Here is a 25,027-nt window from a genome sequence, read left to right on the forward strand (position 1 = left end):
TCAGAACCAATCAATTGCGTCCTGATTCGAGTGCGTCATCTCTTGAGCCTTTTCTTGTTTGTTCATCATCTGCAAAATCATTTCGTATTGTTTAGAACAAAAGCAGATATGTCGACGAACCAGACCACCATTGTCTTGCTTCCGGGGGACGGAATAGGACCCGAAATTGTTGCGGAAGCGCGAAGGGTCTTGGAGATTGTTGCTGAACTTCGCGGGAAGGCGACCGGTTTGTCATTCCAGTTCAAAGAGGAACTCATTGGAGGAAGCGCCATTGATGCAACAGGTGAGGGAGGACTGGATCATGTGGGATCTTTTGCGCTGACAGAGAACATCGTGATTGTTGAAATGACCGCATTTCCTTTGTGTCTCGTAGGCTCACCCCTGCCAGATCAGACGCTGGCTTCCTGTAAGGCCGCTTCTGCGGTTCTTTTGGGTGCTGTAGGAGGTCCTCAATGGCCGCGCCCCGCCACTGCAGAAAATCCCAACCCACCGCGGCCCGAAGCCGGTCTGTTAAAGTTGCGAAAAGAGCTTGACCTTTACGCAAACATTCGACCTTGCATCTTCCCTGGAAAATCGCTGCTCAAGCATTCGCCTTTAAAAGAGGAAGTGGTCCAAGGCTGCAACTTTACCGTTGTCAGAGAGTTGACCGGTGGAATCTATTTCGGACGAAGACAAGAGGAGACTGACGGTGTTGGTAGGTGACCCAGCAAGTGCCCTATAATGCTGCAGTCCCTGATCGCACATACTCAACAGCATGGGACACGATGGAATACTCTGTGGCGGAAATTCAGCGTATCACCCGCATTGCAGCTTCTCTTTCCCTCCTCCATGATCCGCCACTCCCTATTACCTCCATTGACAAAGCAAATGTCCTGGCCACCTCCCGTCTATGGCGTAAGGTGGTGACGGAAACTTTGTCCAAGGAATACCCAACCATTCCCCTTTCTCACAACCTTGTGGACTCTGCGGCGATGCTTCTCGTGAAAGACCCACGAAAGTTGAATGGTGTTGTCTTGACAGAAAATATGTTTGGTGACATTTTGTCAGATGAAGCTAGTGTCATTCCTGGAAGTTTGGGCTTGTTGCCAAGTGCGTCCTTGAGTGGTTGGGGTAACAAGAGCGTAGGTCTCTACGAGCCGATCCACGGAAGTGCCCCAGATATTGCCGGACTTGGTGTGTGCGCTATTTCACTGATTCATTCAGCGGTTTGATCGCAAATGAAATAACCAATTGCTCTTTCTTTGATAGGTATTGCGAATCCCATTGGCACGATCCTCTCGGCTGCTCTCCTCCTGCAATATTCTCTAGGTTTGGACAGGGAAGCACAAGCGATCGAAGCTGCAGTTGCCAGAGTGCTGGACGAGAGTGGATTGCGGACGAAAGACCTTGGCGGGAATGTAGGCACACGGGAAATGGGAGATGCAGTTGCTGCAGCATTAAGGGAAGAATTAGAGAAGCTTAACCGCGCGTAAAGGATCCCTACAAGTGTAAAACCATTCCCCGATATTAAGCTATCACTGTCTCTTTACTTCACGGCGTAAGCAAAATATACACTATTATTCACATGCAAGTTGAATCTACCATACATTTCTCTCCTGATGTACCCCTAGAAACAGTAGAGCCCTAGATTAGACTTTCCTTCTCTTGCTGGGCAGGGGTTGGGTCTGTTGCTTTGGCGGTATCGCTTTTCGAAAGTGGCACGTCCACTTCGGAGGATCCATCAGAGACTGCGGTATTTGCGACCTCCGTGGTTGGCGGCGATACCGCCTCCCCTGCTGTGCCTGGGATTGAATATGGTATTGTTCCACTGTTTGATCCATCAGAGGTCGGTTTAGGGGACAATGATTCCTTGGTTGTACTGGCATCTTCTTGACCTGCGTCCATAAGATCTCCGGTACCGCCTGCCGGGACCTCTTCTCGTCGCTTTCGTTCCTCCTCCATACTGGACAAACTGAGGGCCATCGCCAACTGTAGCTCAAAATCTTCCATTTCCGCCTCCTGCTGTCGCGACAGCTCACCCGTGGGTCTTGTAGGAGGTGAAGGGGTAGCACGGGGTTCTTCGCCAAGTCCCGGAACAGGACTTAGTGGAGAAACCGTCGGTGACGCTTCCATCATCCACTGTTCATTTGCGGTCTGTGGCCCAGTCGTTTTTATGTTTCCAGGATAGGAATTTACGTTCTGCCCCGATTGTTGCCTCGGCGGCAATGGCGGTCTATTCTTTCCCGTCTGCCCGTCATTTTCTTCTTCATCGCTGTCCGCCATCACCTGATTGACGAATCCGTCCACTTTTCCTGCTGCCTGCTCACCAAATATCTTCGCCTCCCTGATTAACGTATTAAACCACCCTGATGTCGATGTGTATACTTTGGAAGCTAGTTGCGAAACCTGTGGAGTCGAGTCTGACCGTTGCATGGATGAGCCTTCGCCTGGTCGCGGAGGAAGGTCCTTTGCCACCCCGTATTTCACCTTTTCTTCATCACTCAATGTCAAGCTCTTTGGAGACATGTTGTAAATGAAACTGACAGCGCTCATCATATTCGTCAAGCAAAACTGATTCGGCCCTTTCTCGAGCTCGGTCTGATTCCGAAACCGCATGATGTACTTGATGTTGCCGATCAGGTTGGGGGGATTGGCGCGAACAATTGTCAAAATGAGGGTGGGAAGAAGATGGTCGTTTCCGGCATTCTCGTCCGATGCTTTGCGGATAAGATCTGCAACGATTTGCGTAGTGTTATGTAGAATCACAAGTTTGTCACGGGGAGCGCGAAACCCATTCAAGCGAAGAAGCTCAGCTTGGGCAACCTCCAGGTTGTGATGAAAGGAAAATGGAAGATCCAAGTGATGTTCCTAAGGTTGATATCAATATGGATGTTCCACAATGAATCATGACAGTAGATTTGACACTTACTTGGAGCCACTGGAACGTCTCAATCTTCCGTTGTAAATGAAGTCCCATTTTCACGTCATCAGTACCCGGTGCCCCAAACACTTGATCATAAATGTTCATCATCACGAGCTGTAGAGTTACGGTTATATAATCGCACTTGAACGCTGACGGATGACACTCCTATTACCTTTTCCCACCCTTCCCGGATGTTCTCCAACTCAGCATCTTCTGCAGCCTCTGCGAATAGCTCGTTCTATCCATATTGCCAGTGTCAGAACGCGCTCAACCATTAGGGCGTTTCGGGTGACAGCCTATAACAGCTCACGAACCTGCAAAGATTCGCCATATATAAAGTGTAAAAAGCTGGCCACCAGCTTTCGTTGCTGCATTATGGGGCGGCGTTCCGAGTTGAATCGTGCCAAAAACCTAATAGTCACCTGTTTTCAGCACTGCGTGCCTGAGTACGACATCCTTGGTAAGAAATACCCTCGAAAATGGTTCATTAGCGGCGACGCTTCCTTTTGTCGCAGCTGGTTCAGGAAATGCTCGTAGTCAACCATTCCGCCTCCTCGTTGTCTTCAAAATCGCAAGTGGTTCTTTATCCTCAAAAGTATACGATAATTTCAATAAAAGTATGCAAAAGATGAAATGGGCTTCGTTCAGCTTTGGGGCCTCGCATGCCACACCGTGTCATGTCATGTGCATTAGCATGCACTCGAACCGAGTCAAATCGGTGCTTACGCGAGAGCCGATCAACCTCTCGTTCCCAACCATCTTTGACCACCACCGTTTCTTCTTTATCCATGAACGCGGGAAGACGTCGACCATGGGCCCACACGGTGGGTGAAGATGCTGTGCTTGAGCATATCTTCAAGAAGTTGTCGACTTCTGCTACGGAAAGTGAACCCGAGTCCTCCGCGTCCGATGCTTTGCCAGAAGCTTCTCCGCTTTCTTGGCGATCTAGACGCCATGACGTGCAGCTTCCGCAGCCTCCCAAGCCGCCATTGCCCTGGTGGAACCTGTTAATGGATGACGCTTACATGTGCCGAGAAATGGTCATTACACACTGTATCGAGCAAAAGTTTGTTGGGTTATGGGTGTCCATCAGGAACCTTGAAGAGTTAGCGGAAGCGCCTAGTTTGGAGGACCCCGACCTTGCGATGCCGCCTTCGTCGTCTCAAGCCGCATATTTCAGCAAAAGAATTATCAGGAACCCGGAAGATACGCCCGATACGGAAAACGACGACCGCGTGTCTCGACGACTCTGCGCAAAATGGTCACTCCCTAACCCTACGGCCACAGTGCCTGAGCTTAACAACAGGCAATCGACAGTACCAGAAGCAGACTACAGGAACAAGCGCGCTCAAAATTCCTTTGACCATCAAGAAACTCCTTCTTCGACTCCCGGCCGTTATATGATTGATTCACCTGAAATCGCGACTGCGTCTATGCGTGACGCGACCAATAGACGCGCATCATTCTCGACCCCTTCATTTGAATCAACAGATGATACAGATGAAGTCCTAATATCCGTTGAGCGGTCAGCGGAACGACCAGGTGGACGTTACAAGAATGCGATGAAAGCGTCTCAACAACCAAACCATTTGAGTGCTCATCCCAAGGAAAAACCACAGAATCTCCTTCAGCAACGCGTTGAAGAGCTACCGAGGCTCCCTATCACCTCAACAGATACAGTTGCGCCCAGAAATGCAGAGGTAGCTGCCGTCTTTGTCCAAATCAGGCCAGAGCAGGCGCCTGAGCAAGTAGGTCTAGGAATGGGTCCATGTGAAGGCGCTGCGGAACTCATGGCGTGGATGGTTGCTGGAAAGAATCTTGAAGAAGCCTTTGAGAAATGGTGTGGAAAGTTTATTACTCTATATCACCGAAAAAAGAAAGGTTCTCATTCGCCTGTTGGAACAAAGATTGCCATGGGCTGGTGATTGAACAGATGTGAGTCGTGAAGGCAGCAGGTATGCGGTCTTGTCAATTGGACTTAAGGGGCAAGATGAGCGGACTCCCTTTGCATTAGTGTCGGGCTTCCAGGAGAGTCCTGGCGATACATATGCTACATCTGTTGGTTTGTGTTTTTTTATAGTTGCAAAGGACTCTGGTTGACATCACTGTGGGTACGATGAAACCGAGCCTGATTGTAATGTGCCATTGAGATAACGAGTCCAAGCTGAACAATAGACAAAAATGGTTCCTAAAGGCTTGCCATGCGAAGTCGAAAACCTAATGCTTCCTCAGGATTAAAATCCGGATCTATTCGTCTATGCCAGTCCACACGGGTAGTTCCAAGCATATTTAAGCGAAATAACTATCGTAATCAAATTCTATTCCCGTGTTCTACCACACGCTTCGCATATCCATGCAGTGTAAGAGTGCCTTGATCGTACCTTATTCTGGTCAAGGTTCCTGAATATCGCTTCCATGTCGTCAGATAAGCGGTCCAGCGTCCGCTTGAAATCGGCATCGCCCTGGGTTATCGCGCGATACGATGCAAGTTGTTGCGTAAATGCTACCATAATTACCGAGAGAACAAAGTGGTCGACACTTTGACGCGAGGAACATGAGTCTTCGATGTGCGTCTTGCTTGTGTCCAGTATATTGCTGAGCACGTCAATACGGTCGCGAATGTCATCCGGTGTTAAGGAATGGATAGCCGTATCTCGCAATGAAATAAGGCGTTGCGCTACATCGTGAAGTGGGTGGTCCTGGCCTTCGACGAATTTGCGCCCACCGGCCCTCTTCATTAAGGGAGCTGGAACAAACCAACCGCGGCAACCATCACGGCGACATAACAGCTTGTCTAATCCAGTGTCAACAACCTGGTCAGGTTTGTCGCGTTCCGCTGCACATCGCTGGCAATCGCATTTGAAGAAAAACAATTGCTCCAGATTTTGCCGACGCGATATCCCAGTTGTTCCAGCTTCACCGTCCAACGCCACGTACGAGATAAGCGCCTCGTCGCCTTTTTGCAGGGTTCTAGTCGCGTAGAATACCATTTCAGCACAATCTGCTGCATCAAGGCCGCCGCGCTCTGGAGGTATAGCTGCATGTCGCGTCACATGTCCAATATTTGGCACACAGGAATGATTGAAGAATACTGCCAATGGATATAATGCCAACGCGTAACCTTGTCGGGGAAAGCGATGGCCCTTGTAGGAAAACGTGTACAGACCAAATGAATTACACTCTTCTTTGAGGATAAGGTCAAGGAGGGATGCTTCTAATGGGGGCAGTGGGTCAATATATGAGAGCAGATCTGACGGAGCTGGGGCAGGTAATAACGTATGCTCAAATGAATCAGGAAGTTTAGCGGCAGGAATCAGATACGATCGGACAAAACGTGCAAGTGAGCGAGCAACGGAAATGAAATGCGGCATCTTGTCGGGGGGAAATAGATGAGAATTTGAACATAGTTCCCATACGTCGGCGAACGTGCCCGTCGATGGTTTGTCGATGGGTGAGCTAGTTGATGGAGGCGACGGTACTTGGTTCATTCCCGCTTGCACCTCTCTTGTCCGTTTCGTCAATACACGCATGAGGAGCCACATGTAGTCTAGGGTGTAACTATCGAATTCCTCTCGATTGGGTACCGAGACTTCCTCCCCACTGCCTAGATCATTCACTCGGGGAGCTGGCATCCCTAGCATAAGATCCTTCATAAATGTGCACTCGACCGCGTGAAATGTGCCCCAGTCTGCCTCTGCACATCTTGAAGAACAATAAAAGGCTTGCTGGCATTCTGCACACGATACCTCCAATTCCTTTGACCCATGAGCAAGGCGCAAACAGTAGGCGCAGACATGCCGTCGCGATCCGCAATCCGGGATTGCAGCGTAAGGTTTTGTGCGGAGAACGACTGAACCAGGAGGGACAGTTCGCGTGGCGATGAAACTTCGGCCTTTGTGATCTTGAACGGCGACGGTGAGCGGCGACATTGTTTTCCTCGACCAGAATACAAAGTCGCACTGGATCAGGATGTCCCAAAATACGTGACAAGCAACACAGTCTAACGTGAACGTAAACGGGGCAGACCTAGACGAGGTGATGAGCGAAATCTGTGGGGTGTATTAGCTTCTGTGTTCAGACTCGACGTCGACTTTAAAGACAAAACCATCACACTTTGATGCCAAGTTCCATAAATTCCAAGGACGCGTCACTCATCGACAGGAGTTGAAAGCAACCAAATATCGAACAATCGAAGCATTCCAATAAAAGAAGAATGAACAGTAACGAGGAATGAAATTTCTTATGCGCAAAACGATGTGATGTGTGGACATATCCACAAATATTTAACAAGACTATTGCATAGTTTACATTGGAGCTCATCCACCAAAGCGCTCCAATCTTTTCCGCCTAATGTTCTCGGGGTCCAGGGATTCCGAAGCAGCGGCTTTAACAAAACAAAACTCTAAAAATGGCGCCCAGGCGCAGCAACAAGAGTATAATAGTTGCACCTACCTGATTCCTGCAAGCTTGCTTGAAGGGCCTCATTCATGAGTCTCTCCTCATCTTCTTTCAAACTCTCGTCTATGGCTCGCTTTAATGTCTTCGAGTCTACACCACCCTCCAATAAGCTCTGCTCTAAAGCCCGCTTGAGGTCCTCGTCTTCAGGATTCCCTGTAGGTATATGTGTAGGCCCATCCATTGGGCCAACTTCTTCACCCAGACTCATAGCGATGGCCCGCGCCAGGTCATCATCCCCACCAGCAGAAGATCCGACGCCTGTGCCTGTCACTTGCAGACTGCTCTCTGGCTGAGACCGGCCCCCCTTTGTATTGCCCTTGGGAATTTGTGACGGTGCTGGAACTGGATCGCTAGCAGCGTACAGATCGGCTTCCGACTGCGGAATTGGACCATTCACCACAAAGATGGAGTACCCTTCGTTTTCCAGCTGTGCTAGTAGAAGGCCCTACGAAAAAATATTATAGACGTTGTTCATCAAAATGCAGAGCGCTTGACACAACTTACAAGGTACGTTTCAGACACGTATTCGGGACCGTCGAACACAGAGTTCAGGTTATACCATCTATAAAGTGAAAGTAGAGTTCAGTCGAGTCGATGGACTATCACACGCCATACATTAAAGTGCGGCGCAAATGATACCTCTTTGGCGATCCACCAAATCGGCGCAAAGTAAACCAATGCTCCTGCAAATTACATATAAATGCATTCTCGTTCCTGTTCCGGCATCAGCAGCAGCAGGAGAGCAGAGTAAGGCGAGATGATCGTGGATATGGAGGGATTGCACTTACGTCGGATCTGTTCGGGCGGCAGTGGCCTGTTGTGACCCAATCGCGGTAATATCCAGATTCCAGACCCGTAATGCATTAGATATAACCTGAACCGAAAAAAAGCCTGGCGATAGGACAATGATCTTAATATCTGTGTGCTTTTGGAAGGTATGAAGAAGGTATGCTTACCGCTATCATCATAGTTTGCTGACCCTTCCTTCAAAAATCGCTGATATTCTTCAGACTCTACACCTCCAACGTTTCCCTCCGCCATCGCCTGGGGGGTTTTTTTTTCATCACTATATTATGCTTCCCTCCGACGTGTACTAACTCTAGAATTCTCGTACCGTCAGTTCCTGGGCATCCAGCTGCCTGGCAAGATCAGCCAGATCTACCGCGGTAAAGTAAGACCCTTGCAAGAGTGCATTCAATGCATGTTGAGCACATAGCTGCCCTTCTTGCTTTGTGAAGGGTTGGAAGGTCATCTGTCAATTCATTGCCTAGAAAAGAAACGCGCTAGATGGTCTACCTTTTCGTGAAAGCTAATAGTTGTTGACGTTCAAAGAGGAATAGGAGTTGGAATGAATGACAAGCTGAGTCTATCTAGCTGGGCTTACATATACGGATACAAGTCCATGGTAGAGTTTGGATGATGCGATCGTAGGTGATGACAGTCAACTAGGGTGTCGCTAGCTTCCCGTAAAACGCACGGTGACTTGTCATTTTACCACCGACCACGTAAGCAATCCGGATGACGGGTCTTTTGGTGGTCTATTCCCGATATAAACGAGCCTACTATTACTCTACTTACAAAACACAACTATGAGAAATCTATAAATCCTATATCCAAGATATTAGATATGGTATCATCCATACAAGTCCAACCAGTCAAGTTCATCCATCTCGCTATCTGGTGCATTAGATCCCGATGATGATTCTGAGCTGGATTTGGCATCCACCTCTTGGATATGCCACGTTCGACGTTGATGACTCTGTTCGCGTTTATTCCTCACCATAAGCTCATATGCGCCGTCTCCGTCTCTACTAGAGGACGGATCAATGTCCACGGCGATAGCATCCCTAAGAGCACTATGAGAAGCACTAGAGTTTGGCGGAAGGTCAGGTGCAGGCTCTGTATCCAACACTTCCACGTTCCCCCAAATCTCTTCATCCTCCCACCAGTCATCATCATCATCATAATGCTCGTCTTCTGCCGAAGCTACAACAAATGTGCCAGGGCTACGGCGGGGCCGGATATGTAGGATGGGTTTGGGGGCGCTTGTTCCAGAAAAGGAGAACCACGATCTTCGATGCGATGATGACGGACGACTTTGTGACACAGCGTCTGTGCTTTCGAGTACGGGTGGGGACGTGGCGACGGTGGCGATTGAGTACCGTTGGTGTTGTGGAGGTTGCGGGACGACCACAGTGGAGGGAAGAGGTTCATCAGGTGGTGGAGGAAGGAAGGACACGCGTTGGCTTGAATAGTTCCGCTTGCCTTGAGCATGGTGCGATCCGTCATCGGAGGGTCTCGACAGTATGTTGGAAGGTAGGGCGGGTATGCTTGGTATCCTTCCACCCTCGTCCTTGCCAAATTCCGACGCGGTACTCCATCCCGTGGCAAACGATCGTGCTGAATAAACTGACATTCTGTTCCCAATGAACATTCTTGACCTTCTCTTTTTCGATGTTACCGCGCCGCTCGACGTTGTTCGTAACCTTGGTCTCCGGCTGTGAACGTGGGCCGTTGTTGTACGCTTTTTGAGAAAGTGACCAGAAACAACCGAGAACAGTGTAATGCCCAAAGTCATTCCAAGTACAATGAAAGCAAAGAGCAGGCCTGCGTACGTAGTGATTTCATGGCGAAAGACGTCAAAGTCTGGTCCAAGCTTCATGCTTTCGGCTATGGCATGTTTAACGTCGTCTGTAATGTTGGGCACATCGCGGCGGATCAAGTGGAACGCATGAGGCAATGTTGACATGATTTCTTTGTGGCTGCTGCTGCCTTTAACACTTTAAAATCGTTGATGCAAAAGTCATGGTTTCCTTTCTTCCATCAATCTGCTTTCCCCCCCAAACCTCCCATGCCCTTTTTATTTCAAACACCTTCTTCTTGGCCAGCGCACAAAGGCGTGTCTGTAAGGTTTGTCAACGCGTGGCGATAAATTGTATCCAATTGTATCCATACATTTTATGCATTCAAATCACATTAACCCAAGCGATCGATGGACGGGAAGCCAGTTGACAGCACACTCTTTTTTTTTGTTTGAAAATATACGGCATTTTGACAATGCTGTGTAAGTACTTACGTGGTCATTGCTTGAATATCCCCACAAGAATGTTTACCATCCAACGCACATACAATGATTAGGAATCGTACTAGTATAGAGTCCCAAATGGAGTCGACCTTTGAGTTTAAATGGGTTTGAGTGCTGGATCCCTTGAAATTTGGGTGAACCACTCGAGCAGCTGGGGCCTCGAAACGTATCCCGCAGTCAAAAGGTGTAAGGGTCGTTCGGAGGGGAGACAGATCGGGCTTGGAACATTCGAGGAGTGAAATTGCACACTCGGACTAGAAAAAGAACACTTGTTCCCCAAAAAGGGCGGGGTTCCAAAAAAAAAGAAATGTACATAGTGTTTACAGAAAGTCCGATCATTTTGGATTAAGAGGCTTAAAGAAAGCAGTGATGGAAGGTGCTGAAGACTTGTTTATTCCTTTCGCACTGCTTTTCTGCACCTTTGGCGTGGGGCTTGTTGGACCAACGGATGCATCATTCGCGTGCCCGTGACGTCGCTTTGACGCTGGGGAACAATTTGCATCCGTACTCGAGGACTTGCTTCCTTCCACGCAGTCGTCGGCATCATCATGTTTTCGCTTCGCAGCTGTTGACACTGCATCAGCCTCTTCTTGACTGAGCTTCAAAGCAACTTTTAGATCCCGCTCAAATTGCGCTTCTTCCTTGGCCATATCGTTTTTAGTCTGCTTTCTGGGTGACTCTATTTCTCGCTGACTTGATTGCAGAGCTGCTCGCAACTGCTCTTCATATTCATCATCCTCTGTCTTGATCTCCACACGCTCCGTTTTGGGTTGTGATGAGGTTACATCCAGTGAATCCTGTGATGACGCTCGCTTCGTGTCAACTGTTTTTTCTTCAAATTTTTCATGTGATGCCTTTTTGAAGAATCCCAAGAGAGCCTTTTTGGAAGCAGACTCGTCCTGTATTACAATCGGCTTGATGCATTCAATTGAATCATTTCCTACTTTCCCTACAAATGACGAAACGGGATGCCTGACGATAGAGCGATATTAATAATGGTGGACCAAACCCTGCTATCCAAAGTTCATTGTTCCTACCATTTCAAACCATCTTCCGTCGGTCTCATAAGTCTAGAAACTTCTTCAGTAAAGCGTAGCTTCGGATCCAGCCACATATCGATCTCTTCTTCCGACTTTAAAATCACCGGCATCCGTTCGTGTAAGAAGGACAATGCTTTGCTAGCATTCGTCGTGATGATGGTGTAGCTCCACACATCCTGTCCCTCAATCACCGCATGATCCCACAGACCAGCAAAGCACATGAGCCGTCCCGGCTCTTCCCATTGGACCATATACGGTTGCTTCTCCTTTTTGCCTTTTTTTTGCCATTCATAAAACCCTTCCGCGATGACAACGCAGCGCTTGACGTGCTTGAGACCGCTCCACATGGATTTAGCTTCTTTAATTTTGTCGTCGCGAGCATTAATCGTCCGCATTGTGAATGTGTAGTCGGGCATTGTCTTGTTCCAAGAAGGTATCAATCCCCACTTCTATCGAGTTGGTGAGAGGGTCAAACAATGCGATTTGAGAGTGTGGCATTCTCGTGGGACATGAATCGCGCTAACCATGCATTGTAACAATCTCTCGCCTTGATGGGCGTCCTTGTCTCTACGAATGACAGGTTGATACCGTGTTGGAGCAACTTGCAAACAAGGCTATAGGTTAGATAAAGTGGTGATCTTTGCCAACTGATTTCCCATATACCATTGTAAGACGGGCGATATAATTCTTTGTCTCTCCACTTTGAAATTCCTGTCCTGTTTTGCACTTGCTGAGGATCTAACGCTAAAGCAGTTCGTCCGCACATTTGGAAATGGTGAAGGTTCAGATACATGCAGCTCACTGACTCATCACTCCGAGATTTGCGGTCACGTGTGTCATTGGCTGAAGGCCTCTGCAGGCCGTCCACCAAGTTGCGCAAACCACGTCCTACACCTATGCGCTTCAAGCTCTTGTCCGTTATAGATATATTAATGCTTCTGTACAGGTGAGTGATAAATACAAAAAATAATTATGCAATCTCCACTTCATCTTCCTCAGACTCCTCATCCCAGTGTTTGGGTGCTTTCATCATGAAATCTGATTTAACCCACGGAACGCCTTCTGTATCCTTTGCGTCCTTTTCTGATGTGTTCTTTACGGGAACATGTCAATAATTATCCATCTCATCCAGTAATTCGTCACATCCTTGATACCTTTTTTGTAGCCCCTTTTGTTTCTCCTATTGATGATGGTTGAGATTCATCCTTTGCGTCAGATTTGATCATATTGAGAAAACTATTTTTCGAAAGCACTGGGACTAGAAAGTGTATATATGGCAATTAGAGACTGGCGCATCATCAACTCCGTAGAAATCAAATGCCCCTACCTGTCGCTGCATTCTTTTGCACTCCGTCCGCTTTGACTTCTTCGGCCGTTTTTTGTGCAACTCGAATGGCATTAAACAGCTTGACCACTGCATGATGCATACTGTTGGCTTTCGGCAACTAATAGTCACGGATCAGATGCCAAGCCTTACCTCCTCGCGTGGCCACCTTTCGCAATTTTTTTTCATAGTCCGTCGTGGTATGATCCGGTATTATTCTTCCGACATCTGCCTTTTCCTTTTTCTCTGCGGCAATGATTTTTCGTGCCTTGGCTTCCAATTTTTGTTCATCCAAAGCACGCTCAATATGTTTTTGTTTTGCCAGAATCGGGCGCTAACGTAGACATGTAAATACAAACCAAAAAAGCTGCATCAATTTATCAAGGAATACCAACGTTTTGATCCTTGGCATCGAGGTCTCCAGACAAGATCTTTCCAATGGCATTTGCCATTTTCGTAGACTTTGACACTGCATCTCCAGTCTCAGCTTCACCATCTGCATCAGCGCGATCCTCATCGTCCAAACCATCCATATTGAATTCATCATTGCCCTCTGCACTCTCCCCCTCGCTCACGTCCGAGTCGGATGACATTTGTTCCACTTGTTCAAAACTCTTTAGATCAACCACCACGGCCTCCCCTTCTGATTCCTCGTCCGGAGATACATAGTCGTCCTGAACAGGCCGAATCTTTGCCTTTCGTCTCTTTTTGGGCCCATCCTTGCCGGTAGAGGATCTTGGTGGAGGGCCTTTGCGCTTTGGAGGCATTTGTGAATAGAAGATCACTCTGAGCGACTGCCTTTCACTTGACCCACTCTCTCCATCCAATCAGCGTGTCCCATCCATCAACCAATCAAATGCAATTCACGTGGAATAAAAAAGGAGAGCCCGCAGTTGGCAAGTTGGCTGGTTGGGGGTTTCGGTGGGGGGGAAGTCTAGTTTTTTTTTTTATAAAAGGACGCTTTGCAGCAGTGTTTAGGGACGTTTTTCCGTTTGGTTTTTTTTTCTTTTTTTTCAAGGCTTTTTTAAAACGAAAACTGCTCCCGTTTACAACGACAAGCTTGTTTTTCTTTTTTATACGGATCGCTTTCGTACGATTCCTCACTTGTTTTTACAAACTACTTTCCCTATGCTAGCTATGAGCAACCAAAATGCGGACGTAGAGGCTCTTGACCAACGTTTCGCTTCTCTCGGCGTCAACGGCGCCTCCAACGAGAATGGACAACGCGGTCCTCGTTCGCGATGTAAGTGCTTGTTCTCTCAAGAGTTTGGCAGTTTGACAGGCCGCTCTTTTCTCATGCACACTGTTTGGCTCTCTTGCAGATGTTCCTCCCCACCTTCGTAACGCTGGCCCAGCTCCACAAGCTGATGGTGAGCGCTCTGTCTCTCCGGCAGCTCCTGCACCTCGTGCCTCGGGCTGGGGAGCTCCTCGTGAAGGTGGCCGTGGTGGGTACAGCCGTGGAGGCGATTTCGGACGTGGTGAACAGAACCGCGGTGGTGATTGGGGAAATCGCTCTGGAGGTGGCTTTGGTGGTGCTGGTGGTCGCCGCGATGACCGTGGCCCTCGCCAGTATGTAAAAGATCCCAGCGATGAATTTGCTCACCGCCCCGATGTCAAGCCTCGCGACAGTCGATTGGAAACGCAACTTTACGGAAGTCAGCACAATAGCGGTATCAATTTTGAAAAGTACGACGACATTCCCGTCGATGCTTCTGGACATGATGCTCCAGAGCCAATCAAGAATTTCGACGATTCTCTTTTGGATGAACTTGCGAAATCCAACGTAAAGCTCGCTGGTTACCGTCATCCCACACCCGTGCAAAAGTACTCTGTCGCTATCGTGACCGCTGGGCGTGATTTGATGGCTTGCGCGCAAACAGGTTCCGGAAAGACTGCCGCCTTTTTGTTGCCAATTCTCAGTCAAAACTTCAAGGATGGTCCACCAGACCACCAAGCGGACGGTGGACAGCGCGGTGCTGGCGGTTATGGCCGTAGCAGACCAAAGGTCACTCCATCTACACTTGTCTTGGCCCCCACACGTGAACTTGCTCTGCAAATCTACGAGGAAGCCCGCAAATTTGCTTACCGCTCATGGGTTCGCCCCTGTGTTTGTTACGGAGGTCAGCCAATGGTCGACCAAGTCCGTGACTTGGAACGAGGCTGTGAACTGCTTGTTGCTACTCCTGGTCGTTTGGTGGATCTTATTGAGCGTGGCCGTGTATCTCTGGCTGCCGTTAGATACCTTGTGCTTGATGAGGCCGATCGTATGCTTGATATGGGTTTCGAGCCTCAAATCAGGCGTATTGTGGAAAAGGAAGATATGGCTTCTGCAGATGAACGTCAAACGCTCATGTTCTCTGCAACCTTCCCCCGGAACATTCAAATGCTTGCAAGGGACTTTTTGAAGGATTACATTTACCTCACCGTCGGTCGTGTTGGTTCGACATCCGAGAACATCACACAGCGCGTAGAGTACGTGGAGGAGGCCGACAAGCATTCCGTCCTTCTCGATCTTTTATATGCCGATGCCGAAACCTCTGAAAAGGATAACAAGACGACACTTACTCTTGTGTTTGTGGAGACCAAGCGTTCGGCCGATATGCTGTGCAACTTTTTACTTCAGAACAATTTCCCCGCAACGTCTATTCACGGAGATCGTACGCAACGCGAGCGCGAACAAGCATTGCACTCGTTCCGATCTGGCAGAACGCCCGTCCTTGTGGCAACTGCGGTTGCCGCGCGTGGTCTCGACATTCCCAATGTCGGTCACGTTATCAACTTTGACTTGCCGTCCGACATTGACGACTACGTTCACCGCATTGGTCGTACCGGTCGTGCCGGTAACACTGGTAAAGCAACTGCTTTCTTCAACTTGCAACGTGACAAGGGTGTGGTCAAGGAACTTTTGGAAATCTTGATGGAGGCCAAACAAGACGTTCCCGAGTGGCTGGATCAATGCCGCCGCGAAGCTGAGCGTGATATGCAGTACCGAAGCTACAACCGACGTGGAGGCCGTGGAGGTAGCCGTGGAGCAAGCCGATTCGGCGGAAATGTTGACTACCGTAAGGAAACCGGTGGTTTTGGACCGCGTAGCGGCGGCTTTGCCGACAAACGTCCAGGCGGCCGTGACGATTTTGGCGGAAGCCACGGTAGCGGATTCGGTGGATACGGCGGTGGTGGCTACAGCTCGGGCGGTAGCGGCGCGAACAACTGGTTCTAAGTGTGCGGTAACAGTGCTCTCTGGGACACAAAGGGCGGTCTGGAGGGCAGGTTTGAGAGTAGTCACAAGGGAAATCCCACTTCCCAACTCAGCCCGGTTATGTGCAATGCGTGGGTTCGCGTAATTTGGGGGATAAGTGGTCTTGATGGTTTATTGGTTTGCGGTGTCGAACGACTGGCCTTGGGTTATGTTCTCCATTGGCCACTGTACATATCCCCTATCTTTATTATTTTATTATTTTAGACTACTCTCGTTTTGTTTTCAATGTTTTCAGTTTGATTTTTCTATAGAGAGGGATTTGGAGTGGGTGAGGGTGTGTAGAGCAAAGTGCTCGTATGCAGTTTGCACGCTTGTTTTGTATTTAAAGAGAAGGTTTTTTGGGGGGGAGTGGAGCGCAACCTTTTCGCCTGGGGGAAGGGTAAGGGAAAATGTACAAACAAGTTGGGTGCATGGATGAATAATTGTGTACGAGATGGATGATAATAAGCAATTTCTTTCTCTCTCTAACACAACTTTTGAGATGTGTTTTCCAATAACGCTTTTTCAATGCAATCCAATTTGAAATATGTGAAATATGTACATCATTTGAGGATAGCGGTATTTGACCTGGAATCGTGGGGTTCGTCCTGTACACAGTTTGGCATTGATGGTAGGCCAATATCATGTTCATGCTGGAATTTTGCACTAAATGTTTTCTTGCTCGTTTGCTTGTGAGCCCATTTTGCCAGTTGCATTGGCCATTTAGAATGCTAGGACGCAAAGTCTCTTTTATGGCTATTGAGCTTTTGACAGATGGACATGCTCCTTGATAGGAAACATTAGAGGATCAAGATACTGCGCAAGCGCAAAAAGTCTCTCCAAATCGGGGGCCGTAATTGACTTTGTTGGGCATTTTTACCTAGTGAATAGGACGAGGAGAACGGACTTGGCGTCTTTGTTTTTACCTTTCATGTCTGAGGATTTGGTGCGACGGTCGTTTAGCATTCTACAGCCCATAGAAAACATTCTCCCTCGCTTCCGTTCATTTTGCAGGATAGGGCTTGACCCTTGTGCATGAGACAATGAGACATGGTAATGGAAAAGCGGATGACAAAGCTCATATCCTGATTTACTTCAGGGCATCACCCATCGGGCAGCCATTTATTTTTTGGCGGAAGTTTACCGTATGCAGTATTTGGGAGACCTTACGCCAAGAGGACTTCCGAAAGACAATTTTAAAGCCAGAACTGTTCTGGACAAGGGCTTGCACATTTCCTTGACTAATGATTCAGGTGCATGAGTGGGGATGCGTGGAGGGGGCTTTTTTTGACGGGAGCACATTTTTGATAACGTGTACTAGTATCGCAATCTATATTTTGTATCCCTGCTGAGGGGGATTTCCCTATGTACAAAAGATATGTTCTCCCCCTTTTTTTTTGCATTGAATGATTGAATGGTCCAGAAGCACCGGCAGGCAAGGCAGGCCCGACAAGCAAGGCAAGGCGCACTACGCACAAAACGAAAAGTCCCATATTCAAAACAGCTGTTCAAAAACGAGAAACACTTGAATCGTCCTGGTGGTCATCGTTCACTAAAAATAATAAAAGAAAAAATAAAATAATAAAAGAAAAAATCAAACATCGGAACCCCCATTGTTAAAATACCCAGCGATTTGGTTACACTGGGTAAATCCAGTTTCCCGGTAGCGATAGGGCCCGATCGGCGATTTTACAAATTGGCGTCGATTTCAGAGTCCGAATCCGACGGTCCATTGACGCGATACGCAGCGGATTATTCGATTAATCCGCGGGGCGTTCCCATGCGCCCATATTCTCGGACCATTCCGCTAAACTGGATGTATTGGTCCCATCCTTTGGAAATCCTGGATGGCGGTACATTTATCAGAATATGGTAATGTTTACAAGGCAATAATACCCGAAGCGCCGGCCACTTTTTGACTTTAAACCAAACGATGCTCCCCCCCTCAGGAATGAAAAAGCGTCTTTTTGACGTCTCCCAAAAGTTGGTCGATCGTGACTGAAAGGCACCCCCGCCCATTTTCCTTCCCGTCGTCGTCGTCGTCGTCGTCGTTGGTTCTTCCAACTGGCTTCGCAGTTGCGTTCATAGGCGCCTAAGACGTTTATTTTTCTCGTCGCGTCACTACCAGTTCAAAGGTTTGGCCTTTCCGAGTTGGGAACGGGACGCGTTGTGGTCTAAAAGCCCGTCCAAAGCGTTCCCAACGTATTTTGATTTGGAGTAAAAAACGATACAAAAAGTCCGTTCGAACAGACAGAGATTTAAAGCAAACGAGGCTCTTGGTCCACAGTTCTTCTCAAAGGTGAGTTTATTAGACATTTTTGTTTCCCCTCTTTTTCGACCACGGTTCCTGCGGCCTTTCTGAATTTTTCAATCCACCTGTGAACGATGGGATACGGGGAATGGATTTTACAGTGTGTGATTCGGGCGATGCAAATGATTGACATTTCCGCCTTCCTTTTGTTATAGATATCGAGAGAGGAGGCCCTTTTTTTTCCTGTCAACCTGTCTATACACAGGCTTCTCAAGTCAAGCAACACAATTAGGTTTTTGACTTTTTGGCTGGTTGGTGGGAGTGATGCAATCGATACCAGGGGAGTTGGGAGGAGAAAATGTCTTTGGCTCTTTGTGAGTACTGTAAGCGATAGAGTTGCAAAGGCTGACGTTTGACACTTTTTGACATTATATTGTTTTTACAAGTGGTCTATCCCAGTCGTCGCTTCTTGTTCGTCGCCAGAAACGCAGCATCTCAGAATTGGAGGAGAGGGAGAAATATCTGAATAATCGGGAGCAGCAAAGTATGGGTACGCGCCTCGTTTGGTTTTTGTCCAAAATCGCCTGTGATGACAAGGCTAAAGATCTGTGTGTGCACAGTAGCGGTAAAGCATGCAGTACAGAGTCCATCACCATACTATGGACTATATTCGGGTACAGGTAAATTGTCTTTGTATTGCTTTTCGAGCTGGATTTTTGGTCTTGACTGCTTTACTGATGATGAAAATTCGAATTCATCACAGGCTTTGATATGCTGGGCATTCTTGTAAGCTTTTTTTCTTTGTTAATTACCAAATCAGAGGACAAAATGGGTGATCTGTATTTGGCACAACCACTTTAGGCCCGTGTTGCAACCCGCCCAAATCCCATCATCAACCTTGGTCCCATTGACATGAGCTCCAGTTTCATTGTGACGGATGCATTAAGGGAGGATTTGCCAATTATCTATGCGAGCCCCACGTTTGAACTGTTGACTGGATACACGTCGACGGAAATCATGGGCAGAAACTGCCGTTTTCTACAGTGTAGGAAGCTATGGTCCTTGCTCGTCAAAGCATCTTTGCATTCATGCCTTTTTTCATCAGCCCCAGATGGCCGCGTCGAGAGGGGCGCTTTACGACAGTTTGTGGACAACAACGTCGTGTATCAGCTGAAGAAATGTGTGGATAGAAGAATGGAATGCCAGTACATCAACATAAATTACAAAAAAGGCGGAGAGGTAACAATGTTCTGATTTGTTGTTATTGCCATGCGAATATGGTGCTAATCTGCCAATCTTTAATAGCCTTTCGTCAATCTTATCACAATCATACCCATTTCGTACAATGCGAATGGAGATCCGTCCTTGTTTGTCGGCTTTCAAGTTGATCTTATGAAGCAGTCCGGCGCCATTTTGAGGACACTGGAAGGTATGACCACATAGTACTAGCCTGTAAATCCTTGCCTGCGGTATCTGGCTTAAAAAATCCTGAATTTTGCAGATCACAGTTATGTTATCGACTTTAGTAGCAGTCCGGACACCTTGACACGTCCTAGCTCGGACATTTCTCCACGTCTTGTCACAGCGTCGTCAACACCAAACGCCTGCTTTTCAACAGCTTCCCCCTCCGACTATTGCCCCTCACCAGATGCTTGCGATCCTCATACCTTTGCTTTTAGTCCCGGAAATGCACCTAGTATTAACATTGAGGCCTGCATGATGGATGAAAGCATCATGGACAAATTCCTGGATCCAGATGATCCTAGTCTCTTATCTCTCACGGAACCTCCCCAGGACAACATTAGCATACCATCACCAGTCGAAACCCATCATAACCCTTACATTGAGCGTCCCATCCCCGCAGTCTCATCCGCTGCGGATGCAATTGATCCCGGGTTCATATCCCACTACAGTCTTGTGCAAAACGCGCCAGATTTCATTCACATCCTTTCCTCACGCGGTATCATCCTCTTTGCCTCACCCACAGCATGTCAAGAAATATTGGAATACGAAGCTGGAGAGCTGATTGGTCGAAATATATCACAGTTTTGCCATGCTGGGGATCTCATTTCGCTGATGCGAGAGTTGAAATGCGCTGGTCTGAATGATTCGGTATCAGCAGTATATCGATTCCGGAGAAAGCAGTCAGGATACGTGTGGTTGGAGATTAAAGGACACAAGTACGAGATGGCGAATAGGAAGAGGACAAAATGCTTTATTCTGAGCGGACGGCAGCGATGGATGGGATCGCTAGATCAAGTGAGTTTGCAAGGGCAGTTGCATGTCTTAGACAGTTGCTAACGCGCGTATATGTGGATTTTGTAGAGCGAGCTTATCAAACCAATCATGGCGTCTCCACCTGGTCAAGACAGTGACCTTTGGGGAAAGTTGACTCCTAACGGCTTTTTCATCTACCTAAGTCGCACTTCCGCTCCCATCCTTGGTACCTCCATACAATCCCTCTACGGTCAGTCTATATTGGACTATATTTACGAAGGCGATCGGCCTCGCGTCGTTCAAAAGCTGTACCAACAATCCACCTTGCCTGTCGTCGGCGAAGGAACAGAGGTGAGGTGCTCCGTGGACAACAACGGGCGGTTCATGCCCGCAGTAGTGGCGATATACCCAGGCGCAAGAAGGGACGAGTGCGAGGCGGAGTTTCTTTTCGTGCGAGTGACTTTGGCGAGTCGAGGCCATGCAAGTTCACGTGGATGTGCATTTGGGGGCATCGCGCCGCCGCTTGGAGAGCGGGCTTGTGGGCCTTTTGGGGGAGATCTTGGGTTCCTGCTAGACGACGATATGAGCGCAGATATCTTTGCGTCAGTCGGCGTGGATCAATCCACGAGCTTGCAGTATGAGTTGAATCAACTGCGAATGAGCAATAAACGATTGCAGGAGGAGCTGGACATTTTGCAAGGGCTAACAGGGGTACGTCCACGTATGGGGTAACTAGACTAGAGGTTTTTGACTGACGATTCTGTTTTCGTTTAGCCTTCGGTTCATAGGCAATGGCAACAGCTGGACTTGAGTGTGTAGATTTTTTTTTTTTTTTGTTTTTTGTATATTTAGTTTGGATATAATATTATCGCTTTTGTTTTTCTGCTTCAATATGAACAGTTCATGCACGCAATTATGATACACTTGCTGTATGGCAGCTCAAAAAATGTACAGCTGATTTCCCCTAAAATGTCGTACTAAAAATGCCGCTATGCACTCACTACCCCACTCAACATTTTTGCAAAGAGCTTCTTTTGCTTTGCATCTGTCTCCTTCATTCGCATTTGTACATGTTTCAACAAGACTACCAAGTCTTTCTCCACCGTCTCATCTGCATACCCAAGAGCGTGGTCACAATCCTTTTTGGCCAGTTCATAGTCCGCGCGCCCGAGATAACCTTGAGCCCGCCGATACAGTGCTTTAACATTGTCACGATCGATACTCAGCGCTTTGCTGGCATAATGAATCGCTCTGGTCCATTCCTGCGATTTCAGGTAACAAGCCGCAAGATTCGAATAGCATGGTAAGAGTACTGCATTGACACACGCTTGGTATTTGGGGTCTAGCGTGTATTCATGCTGAAAGTATTTCACTGCTCTCTCATAGTTTTTTCTTGCAAGCCGAGGTTTTCCATCCTTGAAGAGCTTGTTGCCCATTTCACGGTGTGTTTGCATGCCCACAAATCTCTCGTCGTGGGTCATATCCCAGATTTCACTTGTCCTTTCAAACGACACCAATTCTATCTCAAACTCCAAGTCGTCCTGCTGAGGTATGTCAACCTCCCTTGCTAACGATTTGCCGTAGCCAAAGTCTGCGGGAGCGGTGACAAGAGCCTTTTCACCCACTCTCATGTGCTCGACAGCAAGTTCCACCGCTTCTGGGAATGCACCGGAACACAAAACAAAGTGCGACTCTTGACGGGTGGTTGGATTGGAAGACGGGATTTGGAGAAAATGTTTGCCACATTGAACGCATCTGCCTGTAGCACGCACCTCGACTACACTTCCAACATGGGGCTTTTCCCAACCAGTGCCTTCAACAAGTATCTTTTTCACAACGGGGGTGTGATTTATTTTATCGACTTGATGCCATCGGAGCAACTCTAGTTCGTACCGAAGCGTTGCAAAAGGTGGGATGCCAAAGCTTGCGTTCCCGTATCTCCCGTACGCGTGCTCTGGGGGAACGACTAGGAAGCCTTGGTCTCCCCGCTCGAACCTTTGGATGGCTTTCGATATGAGACACCCCGGTGGAAAAATGGGATCGGTCTCCTTTCCAAGGGTGAATGCAAAATCGTCTCTCTCGACGAATATGGTCTCAGAATCTGTAATGAACCCCTTTAAATTGACGATAACCTCCCAGTCATCCTTGGGTGTATGCCATCCTTTCTCATCCTGTTTCGTCTTCTTCAAGATTACTTTGCCGTCTTTGGTTAGGGCGCTCGACGGCTTCCATGACCAAACTTGCACTTTGAATTCGAGCGTCGCGTTTGCGGGGATCTTTGGTGGTAGACCGACACGTCCGTAGCCGTATTCTGGTTTGATGGTCAGAATGGCTTGTTCACCCTCCTTCATCGTTGGTATACCTTCCTCCCATCCCGCAATCACCATCCCTGTAACGACAATGTGTTTGTCATGTCAAACACATGAAACAAACTTTGGGCCATTGCTAGTAACAATGTCCTCACCGCTGCCCAAGATGAATTTGAACGGAGCTCCTTCATCCACATGCTGATCAAAGATTTGTCCGCCAGGAACCAATCGTCCAATGTATGTGACATACACCTCATCCCCTTTTTCTGGCGTCTTTAATCCTTCTCCAGCCCTCAAGATCCTCTTTGTCACACCGCCATCCTTTGTGATGTTCTTTGTAATGTCTTCCTCGTCTCGTTCGTCTTCTGAAAAGGAATCATAAGGATCTTGACCCAGATCTGGAACTCTATTTCGTAAGATCTCGATGGCGGGGTCATCCATATCCATGATCTCAGCAGCAACTGCTAGTTGGGCATCCATGGCTCAAGAAAGTATGGTTCAAGACAGTGCTTGGAGAAAGCGAGCAAAAATCAACGTGAAAGCATTCCACTGGATTCATGCAAATCTGGGGGGGATGACCCTCCCCCAGAGATATTACAAGTAAACGCCCCCCAAGAGCCCTTCCAAGGAACCCGCTGTGCAAGGGCTAAAATAACTCGGAGCGTAAAGATGTCCAGACGATCCTAAAGTCCCCCTTGGCCTGGCCTGACGCGTTCAAGGCACAGCAAACTTGCCACGTGGGTTCCCGGCAAGGATCTCCTCCGAAGCCTCCGCTTCCTCTTTTTTCTTCCAAGGGCTTTGTAGGCTTTTAGCCGGCCACGGGTGCAGGCCAGATTAGCAAAAAGGTTGTTCTAAAACAGTGTTTGTGAGCAACAGGTACAGCAAAAAGCAAGAAGATTCCAACAACAAAAGGGTGTGCCAACCGGTGTGGTTCATCCAAACATGGGCCATGAAACCAACATTGGGTGTTCCAAGCAACAATTTTCTAGCCTCGTACAATGATCTATTGTCCAGCTCAGGTTTTCGTCCACATAGTCTTTGGCCAGGCGAAAGGCTCAACAAGGGTTGGCGTGCTCCTCACGTGGGTCTGTCTATTAGCCTTCTTTCTGGCAGTCGTCCTGGCAGTCGTTGTCGGGTGAGCAACCCTCTCCGCCAACGACCTCGTCGCTCCCACCAGGCCCGTCGCTCTTTCTTATTCGAGTCTTTCCACATGTGAGGCGCAAAACACACATGGCGTTGAACATGAGCACTTTTTTCCCCGCCCATCCGTGCAGTACGTGCCCCATCCGCGTACGCTATCCTGCTTCCTGCTCGGCTGTGAACCTTTACTATTTCCTATGCCTATGCGTATAGCATGGCCAGCTCTTCCTTTTCAAACTCTTCAAAAACGAATGTTCCCATCCTCCAAGTGGCTGTGTGATTCATAAACCTATATTTGTACTAATGACACGATGACATGAACGACCAACGCCCCATAGAGTGGAGGTGATTGAAAATGGCACTAGGACTCATTATTATCCGGCTCAATCCGGTTAATCATATCGCATAATCAGAACCCCCATCTATCGCTCAGATTGGTGTGGCATGCATGTAATGTTTTTTTTTTTAAACTGTAGTGAGGCACATGCCAAAGGTCTATAAAAGGGGAGCCTTTGCTCTCTCTCCCCTTCCTCACTAGTTCCTTGACTCTTAAACCATCTGCGCAACACTCATCGCGACCCACATCGCAACACTCATCACGACTCTCAAGTCCAATCATGAGAATGCAGATGTGGTGGTGCCGAGGACCTCGCCCTCCTGACTACAACCAACTGGAACCAGCAGCAACCAATCAGATCTGATAACAAAACCTACTATTACGCTGCCACATTAGTTGTGCTTGGTTGGTATGTACTGGGCATCATCTCTTTTCATTCTGTCATTCTGTCGCTGACATGCAGTTTTTAGTCTCCAAGCCTTGTCACTGAAGATCCTCCAGCTTGCGAGTCTCCCCAATGTTGCGAAGACTCTGGCTTCAATGCCATCAAGAGTTCTGGATCAAGGCCTAGTAGGGACCGCGTGTGGTGGTGGGCAATTATCCGGTTTAGAACCGTTACGTATTGCGTGTATAATTGCCTATTAGTAGTTAGTTAGCTTTTCCGAACCGGTTGTCGCCGGTTTATTCCCTGGTGTAGTAGCCAGTTTCTGTCACCTCTACACTAAA

General features: G+C 48.1%; 11 protein-coding genes across 13 annotated transcripts; 4 read left to right on the forward strand and 7 right to left on the reverse strand.

Annotated features, from left to right (window-relative positions):
- Nucleotides 1-40: 40 nt before the first annotated feature.
- SPPG_02655 (3-isopropylmalate dehydrogenase) lies at nucleotides 41-1,621 on the forward strand. The gene is made up of 4 exons (XM_016750937.1): nucleotides 41-283; nucleotides 374-694; nucleotides 754-1,173; nucleotides 1,249-1,621. The coding sequence occupies exons 1-4, from the start codon at nucleotides 109-111 to the stop codon at nucleotides 1,470-1,472; spliced, it is 1,140 nt and encodes a 379-aa protein (XP_016610202.1). The 5' UTR covers nucleotides 41-108; the 3' UTR covers nucleotides 1,473-1,621.
- SPPG_02656 (uncharacterized protein) lies at nucleotides 1,414-3,552 on the reverse strand. Its single transcript, XM_016750938.1, has 5 exons — nucleotides 3,374-3,552; nucleotides 3,217-3,313; nucleotides 3,075-3,140; nucleotides 2,909-3,016; nucleotides 1,414-2,847 (listed from the first exon to the last, which is right to left on the reverse strand). Exons 1-5 carry the CDS (start codon nucleotides 3,445-3,447, stop codon nucleotides 1,624-1,626), a joined length of 1,569 nt encoding a protein of 522 aa, XP_016610203.1. The 5' UTR covers nucleotides 3,448-3,552; the 3' UTR covers nucleotides 1,414-1,623.
- Nucleotides 3,553-3,690: 138 nt separating this feature from the next.
- SPPG_02657 (uncharacterized protein) lies at nucleotides 3,691-5,066 on the forward strand (the record flags this gene model as incomplete). The annotated part of the gene is made up of 1 exon (XM_016750939.1): nucleotides 3,691-5,066. The coding sequence occupies one exon, from the start codon at nucleotides 3,691-3,693 to the stop codon at nucleotides 4,825-4,827; it is 1,137 nt and encodes a 378-aa protein (XP_016610204.1). The 3' UTR covers nucleotides 4,828-5,066.
- A 57-nt stretch (nucleotides 5,067-5,123) lies between these two features.
- On the reverse strand, nucleotides 5,124-7,025 carry SPPG_02658 (uncharacterized protein). The gene has a single exon (XM_016750940.1). It carries the CDS (start codon nucleotides 6,829-6,831, stop codon nucleotides 5,221-5,223), a length of 1,611 nt encoding a protein of 536 aa, XP_016610205.1. The 5' UTR covers nucleotides 6,832-7,025; the 3' UTR covers nucleotides 5,124-5,220.
- Nucleotides 7,026-7,218: 193 nt separating this feature from the next.
- On the reverse strand, nucleotides 7,219-8,612 carry SPPG_02659 (uncharacterized protein; the record flags this gene model as incomplete). The annotated part of the gene is made up of 7 exons (XM_016750941.1): nucleotides 7,219-7,286; nucleotides 7,355-7,805; nucleotides 7,865-7,922; nucleotides 8,000-8,074; nucleotides 8,149-8,251; nucleotides 8,317-8,404; nucleotides 8,475-8,612. 7 exons carry the CDS (start codon nucleotides 8,610-8,612, stop codon nucleotides 7,219-7,221), a joined length of 981 nt encoding a protein of 326 aa, XP_016610206.1.
- A 381-nt stretch (nucleotides 8,613-8,993) lies between these two features.
- Nucleotides 8,994-10,109, reverse strand: SPPG_02660 (uncharacterized protein; the record flags this gene model as incomplete). Its single annotated transcript, XM_016750942.1, has 1 exon — nucleotides 8,994-10,109. The coding sequence occupies one exon, from the start codon at nucleotides 10,107-10,109 to the stop codon at nucleotides 8,994-8,996; it is 1,116 nt and encodes a 371-aa protein (XP_016610207.1).
- A 188-nt stretch (nucleotides 10,110-10,297) lies between these two features.
- Nucleotides 10,298-12,244, reverse strand: SPPG_02661 (uncharacterized protein). The gene is made up of 4 exons (XM_016750943.1): nucleotides 12,149-12,244; nucleotides 12,010-12,086; nucleotides 11,483-11,934; nucleotides 10,298-11,417 (listed from the first exon to the last, which is right to left on the reverse strand). Exons 2-4 carry the CDS (start codon nucleotides 12,010-12,012, stop codon nucleotides 10,781-10,783), a joined length of 1,092 nt encoding a protein of 363 aa, XP_016610208.1. The 5' UTR covers nucleotides 12,013-12,086; nucleotides 12,149-12,244; the 3' UTR covers nucleotides 10,298-10,780.
- Nucleotides 12,245-12,392: 148 nt separating this feature from the next.
- Nucleotides 12,393-13,576, reverse strand: SPPG_02662 (uncharacterized protein; the record flags this gene model as incomplete). The annotated part of the gene is made up of 5 exons (XM_016750944.1): nucleotides 12,393-12,578; nucleotides 12,640-12,743; nucleotides 12,813-12,899; nucleotides 12,963-13,143; nucleotides 13,205-13,576. The coding sequence occupies 5 exons, from the start codon at nucleotides 13,574-13,576 to the stop codon at nucleotides 12,456-12,458; spliced, it is 867 nt and encodes a 288-aa protein (XP_016610209.1). The 3' UTR covers nucleotides 12,393-12,455.
- A 165-nt stretch (nucleotides 13,577-13,741) lies between these two features.
- On the forward strand, nucleotides 13,742-16,531 carry SPPG_02663 (uncharacterized protein). Its single transcript, XM_016750945.1, has 2 exons — nucleotides 13,742-14,052; nucleotides 14,132-16,531. The coding sequence occupies exons 1-2, from the start codon at nucleotides 13,938-13,940 to the stop codon at nucleotides 16,027-16,029; spliced, it is 2,013 nt and encodes a 670-aa protein (XP_016610210.1). The 5' UTR covers nucleotides 13,742-13,937; the 3' UTR covers nucleotides 16,030-16,531.
- Nucleotides 16,532-18,011: 1,480 nt separating this feature from the next.
- Nucleotides 18,012-21,422, forward strand: SPPG_02664 (PAS domain S-box protein). Of its 3 annotated transcripts, none has more exons than XM_016750948.1 (11): nucleotides 18,012-18,346; nucleotides 18,460-18,672; nucleotides 18,745-18,848; nucleotides 18,919-18,978; nucleotides 19,062-19,084; nucleotides 19,160-19,343; nucleotides 19,404-19,537; nucleotides 19,604-19,727; nucleotides 19,800-20,557; nucleotides 20,624-21,226; nucleotides 21,290-21,422. In XM_016750948.1, exons 2-11 carry the CDS (start codon nucleotides 18,623-18,625, stop codon nucleotides 21,332-21,334), a joined length of 2,085 nt encoding a protein of 694 aa, XP_016610213.1. In that variant the 5' UTR covers nucleotides 18,012-18,346; nucleotides 18,460-18,622; the 3' UTR covers nucleotides 21,335-21,422. The 3 variants fall into 3 exon arrangements, with proteins under 3 accessions (XP_016610213.1, XP_016610212.1, XP_016610211.1); XM_016750947.1 differs by having other exon boundaries at nucleotides 18,514-18,672; XM_016750946.1 differs by having other exon boundaries at nucleotides 18,514-18,672; nucleotides 18,745-18,842.
- SPPG_02665 (uncharacterized protein) lies at nucleotides 21,331-23,512 on the reverse strand. Its single transcript, XM_016750949.1, has 2 exons — nucleotides 22,980-23,512; nucleotides 21,331-22,904 (listed from the first exon to the last, which is right to left on the reverse strand). The coding sequence occupies exons 1-2, from the start codon at nucleotides 23,302-23,304 to the stop codon at nucleotides 21,505-21,507; spliced, it is 1,725 nt and encodes a 574-aa protein (XP_016610214.1). The 5' UTR covers nucleotides 23,305-23,512; the 3' UTR covers nucleotides 21,331-21,504.
- Nucleotides 23,513-25,027: the final 1,515 nt, after the last annotated feature.

This window comes from Spizellomyces punctatus (genome assembly GCF_000182565.1).
Source record: "Spizellomyces punctatus DAOM BR117 chromosome Unknown supercont1.4, whole genome shotgun sequence".
In the NCBI taxonomy this organism is placed as follows: Eukaryota; Fungi; Chytridiomycota; class Chytridiomycetes; order Spizellomycetales; family Spizellomycetaceae; genus Spizellomyces; species Spizellomyces punctatus.

Coding starts and splice junctions, on each gene's coding strand:
- SPPG_02663 (XM_016750945.1), top strand. CDS start 13,938: ATGCTAGCTATGAGCAACCAAAATGCGGACGTAGAGGCTCTTGACCAA. Junction 14,053..14,131: donor ACGCGGTCCTCGTTCGCGAT/GTAAGTGCTTGT, acceptor GCTCTCTTGCAG/ATGTTCCTCCCCACCTTCGT.
- SPPG_02655 (XM_016750937.1), top strand. CDS start 109: ATGTCGACGAACCAGACCACCATTGTCTTGCTTCCGGGGGACGGAATA. Junction 284..373: donor AAGCGCCATTGATGCAACAG/GTGAGGGAGGAC, acceptor TGTGTCTCGTAG/GCTCACCCCTGCCAGATCAG. Junction 695..753: donor AGAGGAGACTGACGGTGTTG/GTAGGTGACCCA, acceptor CATACTCAACAG/CATGGGACACGATGGAATAC.
- SPPG_02664 (XM_016750948.1), top strand. CDS start 18,623: ATGCAATCGATACCAGGGGAGTTGGGAGGAGAAAATGTCTTTGGCTCT. Junction 20,558..20,623: donor GGATGGGATCGCTAGATCAA/GTGAGTTTGCAA, acceptor TGGATTTTGTAG/AGCGAGCTTATCAAACCAAT. Junction 21,227..21,289: donor TTTTGCAAGGGCTAACAGGG/GTACGTCCACGT, acceptor GTTTTCGTTTAG/CCTTCGGTTCATAGGCAATG.
- SPPG_02665 (XM_016750949.1), bottom strand. CDS start 23,304: ATGGATGCCCAACTAGCAGTTGCTGCTGAGATCATGGATATGGATGAC. Junction 22,905..22,979: donor CAAATTCATCTTGGGCAGCG/GTGAGGACATTG, acceptor TTGTCGTTACAG/GGATGGTGATTGCGGGATGG.
- SPPG_02656 (XM_016750938.1), bottom strand. CDS start 3,447: ATGGTTGACTACGAGCATTTCCTGAACCAGCTGCGACAAAAGGAAGCG. Junction 3,314..3,373: donor CTAATGAACCATTTTCGAGG/GTATTTCTTACC, acceptor GGTGACTATTAG/GTTTTTGGCACGATTCAACT. Junction 2,848..2,908: donor AGACGTTCCAGTGGCTCCAA/GTAAGTGTCAAA, acceptor TATCAACCTTAG/GAACATCACTTGGATCTTCC.
- SPPG_02658 (XM_016750940.1), bottom strand. CDS start 6,831: ATGTCGCCGCTCACCGTCGCCGTTCAAGATCACAAAGGCCGAAGTTTC.
- SPPG_02661 (XM_016750943.1), bottom strand. Junction 11,418..11,482: donor ACGGAAGATGGTTTGAAATG/GTAGGAACAATG, acceptor CTCTATCGTCAG/GCATCCCGTTTCGTCATTTG.